General features: G+C 38.1%; 1 protein-coding gene across 5 annotated transcripts in view; it reads left to right on the forward strand.

Annotated features, from left to right (window-relative positions):
* LOC111325061 (uncharacterized) overlaps positions 1–17,774 on the forward strand; it is a 43,238-nt gene that overhangs the window by 3,833 nt on the left and 21,631 nt on the right. For all 5 annotated transcript variants that reach the window (XM_088757018.1, XM_088757019.1, XM_088757020.1 and 2 more), the window contains exons 3-8: positions 7,838–7,921; positions 8,896–8,993; positions 9,660–9,804; positions 10,692–10,817; positions 11,529–11,696; positions 11,965–12,117. In XM_088757018.1, the coding sequence (XP_088613144.1) occupies positions 7,838–7,921; positions 8,896–8,993; positions 9,660–9,804; positions 10,692–10,817; positions 11,529–11,696; positions 11,965–12,117 (774 nt within the window). The remainder of the gene's footprint in view (positions 1–7,837; positions 7,922–8,895; positions 8,994–9,659; positions 9,805–10,691; positions 10,818–11,528; positions 11,697–11,964; positions 12,118–17,774) is intronic.

The raw sequence follows: 17,774 nt of genomic DNA on the forward strand, positions 1-17,774 counted from the left end.
TTTGGTTGTCACGTGACTGACTAAGCATACGTATGTATGTGCCTTCAGATTGCATGGATAGGGTAGGGAAGACTATCAAAACGAAGGGAGGGGTGTCTCAGGCGAGTCTTGGCAAATGCACATCTTTTATGTTATCATTAGGTTGTTTCTACAGGATGCCTAGGTGTTCAGATAGATAATGCTCTTAAATGGGATCATCATTTATTGGAATTAGCGAAGTCATATACACAGAAGTTGAATTTACTTAAATCCTTGTATTTCCTGCCTAAACAGAAAAGAACTGATTTCTATTTTAAGGTTATTCTGCCATCTGTGACATATGATATGTTACACTTAGGTAGCATGGAAAGCTGTAAAAATCTTGAACAAAAGCTCATCTTTCAAACCGGCAGTCTAAATCCCACAGGGATCAACGAACGCTTTTCATTCCACTAATTTATTCTTGTTTTTCTCGTTGCCATGTTCCCACCAATAACGTAGCTCCGTTTTCTGCCTTTAACAGCACACACAACCCACAATTCCTCTATTTGCTCCGATGAAGGGCTAACGCTCGAAACGTCAGCTTTTGTAATCGTTACGGTGGCCAATTTACCATTTCAACTTTGTTGATATATCCAAATCATATGGTATGTTAGTTTGGGGCTCTTGTGGTCGAGTGTTTTTCTCAACCTTAGAATCTATACATGTTAGAGCGGCAAAAATAATATTCAACTTGGATTGGTGTACTCCAAGCAAGGAGGTTCTTGCCACATTAAAATGGAATACCTTAGAGATTATGTATGAGAAACAATTACTAATCTTAGTGCATCAGGCTTATTATCATCTTTTACCATGTCCTATGAACCGTCACTTTGAAAAGTATGTAAGTAGTTACCACCTCAGGAGGAAAATGACATTTTAGTTACCTAGACCTAAGACCGATATGGTGGTAATTGTGAAGAAGAGCTCCCCAAAAAACCTGTCGGCCGACAGTCGGCCGACAGACGACCAACTGTCGGCCGACTGTCGGCCGACAGTTGGTCGTCTGTCGGCCGACAGTTGGTCGTCTGTCGGCCGACAGTTGGTCGTCTGTCGGCCGACAGGTTTTGCCTGAAATATAGGCTACCTGTCGGCCGCCAGTCGGCCGACAGTCGGCCGACTGTTGGTAATGTGTCGGTAACCTGTCGGTACCTTGTCGGTAGCTTGTCCGTGAAACGATCACACAATGTTAGGGATTCTAAGTTTGCCGTTACAAAAGCATATGGGTTTAAATTATTAATTTTTTAATTTGCGTTTGTCGCAGAGTGGCAAAACGAGGTATCGTGGTCGTTTTAGATCAAGAGTTTTTGGTCTGGTTTACCAGAAACGTTGAGTGATCCGATATTTCACTCGTAGAATCGTGCCTCGCTTGATACAACATCCAACATGTTTAATACGTTGACAATTGACTTTCAAGATTTGGTGGCTCCTAAAGGAGCCGTTTTGTGCGTGGAAACCTGCAAGATAGATTACGATGCTAGCAACAAATACATACATACATACTTAACATACCATAAGAGGCCGCGTTGCATTGTTGGGCGATTGGAACGAAAGTGTTTGTATTGATACGTAGCTTATGGTTTTCAGAGTTTTTGGCCGAGTTTTCGATTAAATTATCTTCCTATGCGATTCTTAGATTGTCTGGTGTGTTGTAAATTACGCAAGTGATATATCCTATACGCATCTGATAACATTTTGGAAGAAACGTTTCTTTACATACTACCAACTTTGCCGTCGATCGGTAAGTAGGTGAAGTCTGTCGAGTCATACATCACCATTACGGATTGTTATGTCACGTTAACTGTTCGTTTTTTACACAATTTTTCTTTTTTCTTAACCTGTCGGTAGACTGTCGGCCGCCTGTCGGTCAACAGTCGGCCGACAGTCGGCCGACTGTCGGCCGACAGGTTTTTTGGGGAGCTCTTCTTCACAATTACCGATATGGTCAAGAAATCATACTCATGCGTATAAGTCAATTACTCGGTGGAACGCTCTGGAAAATCAAATGAGATCAATTCAAGATGTTGACACTTTTAAAAAGTCACTCAAGTGTATTTTTAAGCCACGTATATTATAATGATGTACTATGTAGAATTTTTATTGTTGTAAATATGTAGAATTCTTACATTAGTCTTCTTATAATTAGTTAGGAATTTAGTTTTATTGCATTTAGTTAGGAATTTAGTTTTATTGTTTGAACACGACCACGTCAGCTTTTGCTGAATTTTTTATCGTGTTTAAATAAATGCTGTTGTTGTTGTTGTTATTAATGTTACGAGCTTGGGAGCTCTGCTTTTAGGTTTGGCTAAATCTAGATATTATGGGCCTTTAGTGCTTGCCTTGATAATTATGGTTCTTGCCCATTTTTGTTTTCCTTGTTAGTACAAGTTTAAATGTATTTGTAATGAGCAGCTTTTGTAAGAGCCCAGTATATTTGCCTTTATTATTTAAACTGAAATAGAGAATCCACTCATTAAAGGCCCATTTCCAACCCTGAAGCAATGCATGCTGCAACCTATTTCCTGTAACTTGAAACTCCTTTACGTATGATGCACGATCCTCGCAGTAGAGAGCGCTATTTATGCACTAGCAAAAATCAGACCTGAAAAAAATCAGGCACGTACGGGATTCAAACCACTGACCTTTGCGATACTAGTGCAGTGCTCTACTGAAACTCCTTTGCAAGATAAAAGTGCCTCCAATACACCTTTCATGGACAATACAAAAAATCATATCCATCTCATTTCAAACTGGATGCCACAGGTATGGTGTGCCGTGTGGGACAATATTGTTGGGGCAAAAATAAAGTGCAAAATTTAAATATATTATGTCATGGATCAAATAAATATGATATGAATGGAATATATAGCATGGACCAAATATGATGTAAATATGGCGCAAATGCGTGAAAAATATATATGGTTATGCCCATTGTCAATTTGGTCAGTGGAAGATTGATAAAAAAATAACATGGCGGCCCGTGACAGGATTGATGATTTAGAGCAATTTTTGGAGAGCTCTATTCCATCTTTTTCATCAAGCTCGTAGAAATCTTCACTCTGAAAACATCAACGTCTTGGAGTATTTTGAACGCCGATTAGGTGATCATGCATACATTGTTAGGTGTTTCATATTTGAGTGCGAAGTGCAAAGCACTGGCGAAAGTTTACTTGAGCTACTTCGTCTCTTGTATGAAGAAATCATCGGCTTAAGAAGTCAGTTTCTAAATCTTTGTTGCATGCTTCGAGACTAATGGTCTGAATGGTTCCTCCACTTTGAGAACGGCTAACTTCCTGAGTTCCTTCTCCAGAAACTGCTGTTTGAGTTGAAGTTTCGGGGTTTGGACTTGAACTATTGGAAGACCTAGCTTGCAAGGCTTCTTTGAATTAAGGATGATCAATAATCTGTTGAACAAGCAAGTCGACAGTGGGAGTAGAGTTCGCCACAATTATTCGATTCCTCGATCAGATGCTAATTAAGTTTTCCCGCTTTCAAAAATAACGCCGCTGGCCAAAGCGATAACGGGCACAATAGCCGTATATATTTTTCTTACTTTTGTCTTATGTCATATATTTATTTATTCAGTACCATATATTGACTTTGTCCATGCCATATATATGTTGCACAATTATATTCTATTCATTTATTTAATTGATCCATGCCATATATACGTAACTTTTGCATTGTATTTTTGGGGCACACAATATTGTGCTATATGGCACCTGATACACAGGTTCAGCCTTCTACTGCCCCCGAGAGCTACTTAGAGAGATTATTGTATCCAGGCCAAAAAATAATGTGTAATGCAGTGGAGGTCATGGCTCTAAAAGGGTTGAAAAGCAACTCTGCTTTAACCTCCAAAAAGCAACACAACAACAGTCATCATGAATTAGACCCAAAACAGAAGAAGCTAAGGTTTAACTTAACACCAGAGTTCACGATAAACCCCTCAAAGCATCGATAGTAAAAAACTGGCAGGAAAGGTTTAATGAGATCATTAATTTGTTGAAAACACATGGATGACATGACTAAGAAGAGGCTTTCACAAATTCCGATTTCCCTAAATGCACAATCGTGCAGCTTTAAAAATAACATAGCTTTTATATAGCATCTGATCATCTCTTGCAAGAAAAGAGAAAAATCCCTACGACACACTTGAGAGAGCACAAATACAATTAAAAGGCGATAATGCGACACTACCACGAAAGCCACATACGGAATCCATGCCAGTCTTTCTTTACCTTTATTCACAATGTGACAAGGTAAAAATAACTGACCAATCAGAAGCCTTATTTCAACAAAAACGAATGACTGCATTATATCAAGGTTGGAAATGGGCCTTAAAAAAAATTTCAGGGGGGTGTCATCTTTGACTGTGATTGCTAGATTATTTTTAGTGAGTAACCATCATCTCAGCCTGCTGTCTCGAGACAATTTTATTTTGAAAAAGTTAGTGGGTTTTTTAAGGCTTTCCAAGGCTGTGGTCTAGCAGCACCTGGAGGCCCTTGGTGCCTTACTTTTGCTCTTGGGCAACTCACGAATCTTAGTTTTTTCATAAAAAGCTTATACTGGGCACCCTGGATTTCATGGTTTCAGAGCACTGGGCTCCCTTCAATTTTACTTAGAGCACAGCCTTGCTTTCAGTTTATTATTATTATCATGGTTATTACACACAAATCTTGTAGCATCACTTTGAATTTCGACATTTTAACAAGTGTAAACCTTGAAGAACTATCATCTGAACGAACTAGTACTAATTACCATACTTATTGCTATGCAGCAAGCGTAGTGAGAGCACAGCAACATAATCAGGATTTAAGAAGAATATATGGAGGGGATTTGAATTCTCTAATTCATCACCAGAATGCATTGTACTTAATCAGAGGCCACAGATAATGTTTAAGTCAAATTGCCACTGGTGGTGACTTCACCCTGAGTGGTGGTGACTTTTGTGGTGGCAAGTTTGTTGTGGAGGCGAATTGACCTTAAACCAACCAGAGTGCACTGCGCCACTTTATACTAGAGTGCCTTTCGAGTCTGTTTGTACAACATTACTTCGCTTAGAGCAGGCACAGGTGGTCTGCACACTTTGATTGACATAGTCAGTGAACTAAATAAACCCACAATCCAGTTCTTGGACAAAACATCATTTGTGTGAAGCTGAAGGGTGCTCTTAAATTTTAGTTTTGGAAACATTCCACGATTTGACTCTACTTTAAGAAATAAAGGTTAATGTAAGTCTCACAACATGTGTTAGATGAATCACTGCATTAACTGTCACTATCATCAGATTGTGCCACAGTACTACTATCTTTAGATACCCTAATAATAAGTAAATGCTGCAGTGTTTGATTATTTTTTCTCAATGTTTTAAATGCTGCATTTATTCAAGGGTAGCATTTATTTGAGACAGGATTTATGTGAGAGTGGCATTTCTTTCAAATCCCACTCTTAAATAATTACTGACAACAACTGTATTAGAAAATTTACATATGTTACACTGTAAAACAGAAACTTGTTTAAAGTTTCATTGTGTCCCTGTTTTGATATAAATTTTGAGTGATGCTGCATAATATATTCAAGGCTGTGCTCTAAGAAAATTTTCAGGGAGCCCTTCGGGCTCCCAACCATTCCAGCTAGGGTGCCCAGCCCTCCAAGTTGGTCACCCAAAAATGAATTAATTTCTTGATTGGTTAATTAATTAATTAATCAAAAAGTTAATAATTTATAGTTAATTTATTTCACGTTTTAATCAATATTTAATCAAACCATAAATTTCAATAATTCAAGCTATTTAGAAAGCATTTAACTTTTGGTGTTGCTGTTTACCATTTATAATCCATTGTCAGACTGAACTTCTGGTTCCTTTTCAGCACAAACAAGTTTGACTCCCAGTTAATGGATCCATCTCCTTAATATTTTTTCACAGCATTAGCGATCTTTAAGATCACCATTCTACAGCTTGAGTCATCTGTGAAGCATGACAATTTTATATAAAGCAAAAGGCCAAATGAGCGAAATAAAATACCTCCTTCCATAAAAATTTCCTTGTTCTTCCATTTTTCATAAAAGAAGTGAGGGGCAAAATGAAAAAGCTGTACATATTGCAACTGACCATATGTGGAGAGCTGAAATTTTCAGAAAGTCGACAAAAAATTGACTGGATATTTAGCGGTACAATTAAAAATAGTGTTGCTAGTCTGGCCATGAGAACCATCAGGAAAGGTAATCTGTACTAAATCGTGGCGCTTTGAAAGTGAAACGTTTTTATTTATTTCTAACACTTGCAAGAAAGCTGTGGGATTGTGGAATAGCTACATTTTAAACCTTTTTCTGAAAAGTATTAAAACTTCCACACCATGCGACGGAGTGTGTTGCTATTTTTAGTGGTGAGCGTATGTTATTTTTCAAAATGGCAATTGTGTTTCTTTGGATATTTTAAAACCACTTAGAACTAATGTCACTCGAAGGCACCAAAGTAAACAAGTCTAAATATGAAATCATTATAAGCTCAGTTCTCGCTAAATCTTAATTCCTAAAGTAATTGCAAGTCACTTATCACAGCAATCGATATAAACACCTACAAACAAAGCTGGCTTGCCGGAAATTTGCATATAAAAGGAATCGTGGTTTGAAATAAAGATAAACGCACTACACTTTCCAAATCCATCGAAACACTGAAATAAATCAGACATTGATCATCTCAAGGAAAATCGCAGTGTTCAACGCATATTTTTGCAATATCCGTGCGGTTTATCATGTGTGAAGTGACAGGAACTATTGTTTTAATAATAATTATTATTTGGGTTCGTGCGAAATAATGTGGAACAAAAAGTGGCAGTTACTTTGAAATCTTCGAACGTGAACAATTCAACAACGTGTCGCGCAAAAGAATATTTTTTCTGCTAGTAACACTTATAAATCAACCAAGAAATGCAGCAGTCAATTGCCAGATTTACCCTAGAGGTGAATGCTGCACAAGAGGCCGAGTGCCTGGCTGGGCGACTGGAATATTTTTTCAGTCGCCCAGGACCAAATGTTAGTCACCTGAGGTGACCAGGTGCCACTAGAGCACAGCCTTGATATTACCAAGTTCTACCATACTGGTTATTGCCTCGTAGTTCTTCAAAATTTTTCTGATTAATTGTGACATTTATTCAAGGTGGTGTTTATTGCTAATAATGTCCTGCATTTTTTGTGCAGCATTTTGTTTTAGTAAATATGTTACTTTAATTAATTAATAAGAAAAAGTTTTATTTTGAACAATGAGTGAGGTGTGGGTAATTGATCCTCACAGTTTACCCCTTCTAAGATGGCACATCCACAACATGACTTAGTTATCTGCAATGTACCTTTCGGGATTAATTCACTGCACCTGACAGGTCCAAATGTGAAACATGATTTATGAACTTGCTCCGTTAAGGAGCTCTTTGCAGTTACCTATGGAGCCAGCCAACTAAGTTTAGTGTAAACATGTGTTGGTAGTCTGATCTTTGAGGCTGAGTCACACCACATCTCTACTTTCCCGCTGAGAAAACACAATAATGCTTTTGCAAGTTAGATGTTAAGACCCAACATCATCTGGGAAGGGTTAGAAGGCTCATTAACCCCCTCTTGGCCTAAATAGTTTTAATACTTTTAAACCCTTTGCAAGTTTTTAATGGCAGTTGTGCAGTAAAGATCAGACACCCTCAACGATATTCAAGGCTGAGATATTTGAAAAAATATGATGGAGAGCTTCTTAAACATTTCAACTATATGAACAGCTGTTGGTCAATTTTCACTAATATTAAGTCAATGCTTTTGGTCTCATTAATAGAACCAAGCAAGAAAACTGGCAGGGACAGAAAGTGAAATCTGCCTCTTGTGCGGTCAGCTTAAAAGCATAGCAATTCAGCATGAGGTGAGACTTAATGTAACTTTCTAGAACTCAACTTAGTCTAGTGGTTTTTTTTTTTTACTCTCACACAAAGTCCAATAATTATGTTGCCATTATTCCCTTTCAACATTTATTCAAGACATTTGGTTTTCCCAACCAGTGAGGCCAGGTAGTATATTTCATGTGATCTCTCACAGGTGGTCACATCTTTGCCAGTCATGGATGGGTAGTGTACTGTATTTATCAGGATGAGGGCTGACCCAGAGTAATCACCTTCCTTAAATGAGGGAAAGGGTGTAGCAAGTCATTTTTGGCTTGTAAGCCTGTTCTACACCTCATAAGTATAGTGGGACCTAGGAAGGTAGGGGAAGTCAAGTATTTCTGAGAAAAGTTTGTAAGCCCAGGCTTACTGGCTTAAAGGGAGCTATGTGCCTGGAGGGGAACATTTGGAACTGCAAAAGTTAGTTAATAAGTTTCCAGTAGGTGCCATGACCACTGTGCTAAGCTGATTCCAAGAATTCTTTCATTAGCTGCAATGCTTCATATATGTCATGCATTTTAGATGTCTAGAGGGATCAAGGAGCAAATTTCTTAGAATGTAACAGTGGTAGGAGAGGGGTAACCCCCTGCTAGACCAGGATTAAGAATGGGTCAGTATCTACAGTGGCGGATCCAGGGGGAGGGTCTGGGGGGTCCGGACCCCCCCTATCAAACCTGACTCTTACAACTTTGAGACAGGATCGTACATCACTTTTAACAGGCTGCTTTTTTTAATGAATCCAAATAAACGGTAAGCGGCCAAGGAATTATAACGTGCAATCGCAACTGGTGGGAGGGGATGTGAGGGAGAAGCAATTTGCCTCAAAGAGTCCAACAATCCTTTCTGAACCAAAGTTTGGACCCCCCCAATCAAAAATGCCTAGATCCGCCTCTGATCTACTCACTGACTCTTGTCTGTTGTAAAAGATAATTCCTCATCTCAATTACTACATCCCTAGGGACTGCAAGAGGAGATAGATTGTTTAACCATAGAAAAGAAGACCCTTGAGTTGTTTAAATCAGAGAGCTTAAAAAATCATGAAGCATTTCGGATAAGGTTGGTATATTACACATAACCAAATGGTCATTTAACAAAATAGGTCTACTCAATATTTCAAGTGTGCAAAGCCATTCAATTTTGTTGTACAAGCCAACAAACTTTCTTTGCTGTAATTTTTTTTCAAAAGAAATGGAAAGAAATCACAAGCAGAGTTTTGGGAAGTTGTTCTATTTTGGTTGCTTTATCAAACAGTATGTGTACAGAATGAATAAACCCAGTCTGTACTCAAGCCTGTTGGCCCTCTCAGCCAGAGCTTATCCCAGGTTTCCCTAGCATTAAGCACTAGGAGTATTACCTCTCCCCCCCCTGGATGGGATGCTAGTCCATTGCAAGGTTGCCCCCAGCATTTAATCAGGCTTTACTGACAATTAGCCAGTACTCATTTACACTCCTGGGTGGAGAAAAACACTGTGAGAGTCACATTGATGCAGCCAGGTCTCAACCTGAACTTCTTGACTTGGAGTCGAGTACATTGACCATTAAGCCACTTTGTTTCATTGAAACATTGAAACAGAGTATACTTTGAATCCTTACAAATTATTTTAGCTGTAAAACTATAGACAACCTATCTACCTACCTAGCTTTTGATAAGAAGGATTTGGTGGTGGTAATTCAAATAATGACAAAATTAATATTTTTTGTTATTCTTGTGTACCACCCTAGAGTGACTGATTTAGAGAAAGAGTTGAAAGTATTGACTACAACTCACAAAAACTTGGAAGATGAGGCTAAAAGAAAGGGAACTGGTTTAGAGAAAGCAACCAGCTATATTGTCACCCTACAGGAAGAAAATGACAAACTCCAAACGGTACAATGTCTTTCTCCTCTGTTTAACAGCTTGTGCATCTATCTCTCTGTCTGTGTCTGTCTGTTAATTGACATTTAGTTACTGCAACATGTTTAACATAATATAGTAATCAAACAACAACAAACATATGAAACATATGTATGAACTGCGGTTATGAGACGTATATGTGAACGATCCTTCGCAGTAAAGCACTATTTGAGCAATAGTGAAAATCAGACCTGAAAAAAATTTTCAGGCCTGTACGGGATTCGAACCACTGACCTCTGCGATACTAGTGCAGCGCTCTACCAATTGAGCTAACAAGCCAACTGGGAGCAGGCCATCAAATTAATTCGACATAAACCCGTAGATGATAAATCAAACAACAACAAACATATGAAACATATGTATGAACTGCGGTTATGAGACGTATATGTGAACGATCCTTTGCAGTAAAGCACTATTTGAGCAATAGTGAAAATCAGAGGTCAGAGGTTCGAATCGCAGAGGTCAAATCGCAGAGGTCAGTGGTTCGAATCCTGTACAGGCCTGAAAATTTTTTTCAGGTCTGATTTTCACTATTGCTCAAATAGTGCTTTACTGCGAAGGATCGTTCACATATACATAATATAGTAATGTTTAAAAGTTTGTGCTGTGATGAGGGCTCTCATATGAGTAATAACTACTAACAGTAACTTTGACTTGCAATTTGTTAGGCTGCTAAGGGGAGGTGGTTTGAGCACTGAGGAACACATTCTATGCTGTATTTGTTTCAAGTAGCTACAGTATAATCTCATTCATAAGGTGAATTTAAAGTGCACTCAACATATACAGTAGTCATAAGCACATGTAATAAATTATGTTTTAAATAAGTTAACTGCAAGAATTATGTGATTTACTTTTTTCAGGATTATAAACAACTTTTAGAAGAACATGCAAACATTAAACTTCAGTTGTCGGAAAGAATTAAAAACACTAAAGAGGCAAAGAACAAACACCATCAACTAAAACAGGAAATTATGCAGCTGAGAATGGTAAATAAATTTGGTGTTTTTTTTGTTTGGTTGGTTTTGCTGTAATGTTGACTTGGTCCAACAAGACATGCGAGTCAAAAAACCAAACTTTTAAAATTAGGCAATTTAGGTAATATTCTAACATGTTAAAAGACCAAGTGTAACAATGTGTGTGCCTGAATTTGCAAACACACATCTGTTCAATATTTTGTTTAAAGGCTGGCATCATCTTCCTTCAAGCATAATTATGTTCACAATAAGGTGTTAGTGGCTGAAATTAATGCTTCTTCACCCCTCCAGTCAACACCCCACTCCTATCAGTGATGAGTGTTTTTCAGTATGTTTTCATACCATAATAAATATGCCAGTGGACATGTTTTAAGTTTTTTAAAGCTACTAAATTAAAAGACTTTTACATGTGAAATGTCAAATGGCAAAAATGGTGTCACTTCGAGTTTGTGTTTTGACAAATAAATACACTCTCTGCAGGTTAATTGGGCTAGAATTCTGAAATTCTCAAGGCTTTAATCACTCATTTCAGTCTTTAGCCCTTATACATTTAATAATCACTTAATTTAATGTTTGAATCTCGCATTACTAAAATGTATTCATGTATATGCTATTTAAATGAAAGGCACTTAAAATTTGGAAAAGTGGGTATTCTTAACTTGATTAAATTTTGTATTACCAAAATGCATTTATGTAATACTAATAACAATTGTACTCTTTAAGGAAAGGGACTTACAATGTGGAAAAGTGAGTATTCTTGAGGAGAAGATCTTGAATCAACAGCAAAACCATAACAACATGATGAAGGAACAGGACAGACTGATGAAGGATAAAGCCGAGCAGGACCAGAAAATTCAGAGAGAAATTCATGATAGACTCTGCTTGAAAATGGTAAAGGGTTAAACTGCTTTTAGTATAGGTAATCACATGACTTTGAGGGCAATTTTAGATAAATTAGCACTAGTACATTTTTTGGTTACACAGGGAAAAAAAGCAAGCCCGCTAAATTGCCCAATCATAGCTTACATACTAATTAAGAGATATAATTTATTATAAGCTTATTTAATATTTGTTTGGTTGTTTATTTGTATTTTTAAAGACATGCACTTCCAAACAAATTTGGTCAGACACTTATGGCCTTTTTCATTTTGGGCTTTAGGTCAATGATCTTCTAAAAGAGGAGTCAGCAATTGTGAAAGATGCATTTCAGAAACTTGAAGAGTTTGTCAACTCTTTGGAGCAGAGCTCAAAAAGTATGAGTTATGAACTGGAGCAATGTAAACAGGAAAACCTTAAAAGTAGTGCAGGAAAGGTAATGTTGGAGAAGGCAATATTATGAAAGGAAAATTTACTAGTTTTTGAAATAAGTAGTTGATGTGCAATTTAGTTAAGTGTTGATAATTTCAACTCCTTGGGTGCAGTGTTGTCAGGTGGTGGTTCCTCCTCAAAGAAGACAATTTCAAGCCCCAGAGCTTTGGTAAATAATGTTATAAAATTTTCTTTTCAAGCCAATCCCAAATGGTAACCAGGTCACTGTATGGGTCTTTATAGTTAAGTCTGAAAATACCAAATTACTTGCAGATAAGATTAATGACTTTTTTGTAAGTCTCACAGAACATTTTACACCTTTGACCCGTGATTCTCCCCCAAGCTTGGTACATGAGGAACTTTTTGTCTCCAATGAGGAAGGGTTTCAATCCCTGTCGTCGCTTAATGTGGCGAAAGCTGTAGGACGCGACAACATCCCAGATAAATTGCTTGAGGACTTCACACACGAACTAGCCCCTGTCATTCAAAACATCTATAACCAGTCTCTTAAGGAGGGATACATCCCATCACTTCTAAAATCTTCCATCGTCACCCCAGTCCCAAAGGTAAACCCACCAAGAGAAATAAAGAGCGATCTCCGCCCGATATCGCTCACGTGTACCCTGGCAAAAGTCATGGAGGGATTCACATGCAATAAACTACTGCCACAGTTACATGGAAAAATCGACCCTCGACAGTTTGCGTGTAGAAGCCACTCGACAACAGATGCTCTTCTATTCGTGTTACAAGCCATTTACAAGGCAGTAGATTGTACTGATCTAGGAGCTCTGGTCTTCTTTGCTGACTTCTTGAAAGGCTTTGATCTAATTGACCACAACATTTTAAGAGAAGCCGCCAGAATATTTCGAGAATCGAAAATCAGTGACGAAAAATTTAATTTTTTTTTATTTTGCCAAAACATCCCTTTCTGTGAACTAGTTTCGAAAAAATATTTTAAAGTTCCAGCAATTTTTTTTCTGGCTGAAAATTTAAAAAGTTTAAAATTTGTTAAAGCCGTTTTCGCCTTGCCTAAACGGTCAAATTGTCACGCAACTTTAGGAAGATGTTGGCAGCGCTAAGAATGTCTATTCACCATCAAACTTTGCACAATAATTACAATATCACTGCAAAATTAAAGAATATAATAAATTTTCTGTAGTTCTCTTTGGTATGATTTTTCTCGCCATTTTTGTAGAGGTGTATTTTGCACGATGTTTTGGGAGACAAAATGAAGACTAACTTTGAACGACACCTGGTACCTTAAATTTCAACATTATAACCATACCAGACGAAAGCTCATTTATCAAAATACACATCTGGAAAGTTTGGCCTTTGGAAGTTAAGTCTTGTCTCGGCATTTAAATAAAACGTGATGCCCCCCAGGCGCCATGTGAGTGTGGAGAATTCGATGTTTATTTCAAGCTAATTATAGAGTCAGTTTTTCGAAAATACGCAGAAAAGAAAATTGCTATTGAAAGTAGTCAGCATCCTTATGTTTCTTCTGTGAAGCTGTGAATGTTAAGTAAAGTCACTTTTAATCTTTCTTAATCACGCTTTAAGTGCCATCATGAAGTGGTTTACAAACTTAAAGTGGTTTACAAACTTAAAAACATCCTGAAACATTTGTTGACAAAAACATCGCTTCTTATACTTGCAGAAATGATCTCTTGATTTTATACTACATATCCAGAAATACATTTCAACATATTCTTAAAACTTAAACTTAGTAAAAGAGAGGTATGCTAGGTTTGGTGACATATACAACTACCGAAAATGTAGATAACATTTGAAAATTCTCTTAAGTTCATCCTTCGCGTGACCATTTTATGTACGTGACCTAACCCCTGACCCAAATTTGGGTAACCAATAAATTTGACCGCTTAGGGTTAAGGCTTTTTCAGCTTTTTGCTCACTTCAATCTCTTGTTAAAAATGTTTGGTGCCACACTGAAAATCTGCAAGGGAAGTACACTGGAAATGCAACTGAGAATTTCCCTGGGAAAAGCAATTTGAGATGGGCTGCAAGTGGTCAAATTTAACAGCTGTCAAAACACAGTTGCATATAGTTTTAGAAAAGCAAACTTAAACATAACCAAACGTGCAAATGACTGGCACCTTACGGCACTGTAAAAGCAAGTAAATACCTGTTTTAGTGTAATAAAGTATGTGGCCTTGGTCGACACCATGCAACATGTACAGCTCTGATGGCCATGAGATTACATCAAATTTATCAATGATATCTGTCTGAATGTCACGGTAAATCATGATTTTCTCTCGATACAACAGCATGCGTACTCCTCAACAAGAAGTAGCTGGACTCTATTGTGACCGCTTACACTTAACATCTAATTACAGCTGACAATAAAAAATCTTCGAATTCCAAAGAGGGAGCATCAAACTACTGCGAAATCACAATATGTATTTGAGTTCTACATATGCACTTGTGTAACGAATGTGCAATGCGTGAGAAACTTCCTGGTAACGTACAAAGTGTATCTTACATGCATGTGACGGTTCAATAATTATTTCAGCTCGCTGCTTACCTGTCGATCGTGACGCTGTTTTAACGTGACCATTTTTCCACCTCCCGGGAGGGTTAAGTCAACTAACAGGTAATAATCGCAGTATAATAACCTAAGCGAGGGGAAACTTGTTTGGGTCTCAAACACGTCTACTGAGAACTAAATCTCACGCCAATAACAAAAGGACTATTAGAACAGTTATGGGGAAAATTTTCAAATCGCACAATATTGTGTTCATTTTGTCCATTACTCGCTTTTTTAGAGTTATATTCAGTTATCCATTTACTCCATGTGCTACATGTCTTTTTAATTCTTATCTCACGTATATTTTGTGTTTTTTGTTCAATTACCCTCTTGTTACCCTAATTAAATTAAATGAGCCAAAACAGAAACTCCTAAACCATGTAAAATACTAAAGTTGCTGAATAAAATTTACTTATCTAAATAAAATTTTATCGATTAGGTGATCTGTTCAGCCATTACAGCCCTAGGTATTAAAAACAAGCAAACGAGCTGAGATAACCGATCAGAACTGATTAAGATCGGTTACTAGCGGATCTGGCATGTGCACGGGAAAAGAGCTTCACCAAGCACGGCAAGGTACGGTGCTTTTCGTCGAAAGGCAGGTACAGGAATATTCAGCTCCAAGTTCTGGCAAATACTCTGCAGCATGCCAAGCTTTAGCTTCTTCAACATGTCGTTCTTATTTATGGTACAGATATCGAACTGATCGAACACTATTGGGTGCTGAAGAGAGATGGTTTCTAGGGCCAAATTCCTTGCCATTTGGAAGTTGATTTCCTCTTCGCTGACCTGAACATCACAATCATCTGGTAGTTGTTTCTGAACCTTGGCAGCAAGGCGGGAGAAGTAGGAAGAGATCTGCTGTGGGTTCAGGACTCTGCAACGTTGAAAATGCGAGCATCGTCAGGCCCTTGGGCATGTCTCATCTCTATTGCATCTACTTCCCCATCTAATTTTCTACCAGATGTTTGGCCAGTATTGAAGTTGGCATTAAGGTATGCCTTTTGCTTCTCACTAAGCCTTCTTGGTTAACTTAAGAGCCCAGTCTTCCTTATTACAGCAATCAGTTCAATGTTCACTTCCTGGAACTGGTTGCAGAGTTGGTATAATTGGTATAATTGGTAGTAATAGTTGGTATAATTTATGGGGGGTACTGTGCCTTTGAATATTGTATAGAAAGGGCGCAATATAAATAAGGAATTCATTCATTGATCATATAGTTCCAACACCTTCCAATGCAGATTTATATGTGATCTTGGCCAGGTCTAGAAAAGATCTCTTCTCTAAAGACTTTGTGCATTTTTCTGAGGACAGGTATTTCTCTAAGGCAGAATGCCTTTGAAAAACTCTCAAGCACCCATCTTGAGGGCAGGAAAATGCTGCTGTTTCATCACCAGCAATCTCTTCATGCGCCTTAGAGACTTCAGGTCTTTCTGTAGTCTCCAACTCCGTCTGTGTGGGCTGCTTTTTGCTGAGCGATTTAAAACCACCTGTGGAAAATGTTGACCCCATCCAGCGATAACTACACTCTGAAAATAGAATGATGTTGTGGTCATCAAAAGATTCCATAAAGAAGACGTTGTTAAATTGTGGTAATTTTTTATCCGATTTTGCAAAGAAAATTTGGTACGACAAAGACCATGCATGTAAAAAAAATATTGCTATGTTAATTGTAAATTGACGAAAGTGAGACTGGCCAACGGATCTGACCGACAGGAAAAAAAAGAGAAACTGTAAGCAGAAGGAAGCAATCAATTAACGAACACATGCTCGACAAGAGAAAGAAGAATCATGGATGTACGGTCAGACGGTCGGGTGGACACACTCATGAACATGGGTGTGGTTTGAGTATGGACGGAGGACTTGCGCACGGACAGGTGGCAAAGGAGATTGCAACATATCAAAAATATGCTACTTGTCAACACTGTATGTAGCTCACTAGCACTTACCGGAAGATTGCATCTCTAATCTGATATCTTTCCCACTCCCAATTCCATTGGCATGGCAAGCTGTAATGCTTTCGGGGTTGAACTTAGAATTGTTGAGCTTGCTGATACCGGGAATCTTCCTTGCCTCACCAATGACGAAATCCTCCATGCTGTCAATTGCAACTACTCTCACTCCTTCGACGCCTCCGTGGGAAAGAAGAGCTTCTTGGAGCTGACTTCCAGTCATTGCCTTCGTTTATGTAGACCCTTAGGTGGCCTGTACATTTTGCCGCAAGTCTGTCTGCGGCACCTTTACCTCCCTGCGGGTCAGAAAAGTCAATTCCTATAACCTGGATACCAGTAGATTCTGCAATGGCTGGACACGCTAGGATCGTACACGATGAATGATAGCAACCGGTGTTGTCTTGCCTGAAATATGCCTTCGTTACTTCCCCGTGTTCAGCTTTAGGGTCTTTAGAACATCCTGCATGATAGCCACAACTTCAGGACTTCCTTGACTGCACAACTGGATTTCATGGGTGAATCCCTGCCATTCAAGAGGGCCATTTACGCGACGATAGATTTTCACACAAATAATTCTCGGAAAGTTCTTTAAAAAATGTGATGATAGTTTCCTCGACAGATTTTTATATTGTTCTTTCATCCAAGAGTTTTAACGCAGAAATAAAAGAATTTGAGGCGATTCTTTGTTTACCTGAACATGTTAAGCGTCACTGCTCAAGTCACGCACAGTTCAATAAACTTGATAAATTGCATATGTTGTCTATACCATGAATGCTGTGAATGATTCAAATAGCTTTCTTTTTCTTTATTTAAGCACGAAAATTCTTGTGTATACTTGAAAAGAAGCAACTCAATACATCATTAATCTAAGTGTAAGTAGCGGCGTTTTAGCCAACATTGTGATTGTATTGTTTTCGAAATGTTCTGAAGTTTGTAAATCCCATCAGCCGTGTTACATGTGTTAAGAGATGCGCAGGCACTTAAAACGTGATTAAGAAAGATTAAAAGATTAAAATCTACTTTGCTTTACATTCACAGCTTCACAGAAGAAACATAACGATGCTGACGCTGTTTAATGGTCATTTAATTTTTTCTGTGTATTTTCGACAAACTGACTCTATAATTCTGCACGCTTACATGGCGCTTGGGTGACATCATGTTTTA

This window comes from Stylophora pistillata, chromosome 4 (genome assembly GCF_964205215.1).
Source record: "Stylophora pistillata chromosome 4, jaStyPist1.2, whole genome shotgun sequence".
Taxonomy (NCBI): Eukaryota; Metazoa; Cnidaria; class Anthozoa; order Scleractinia; family Pocilloporidae; genus Stylophora; species Stylophora pistillata.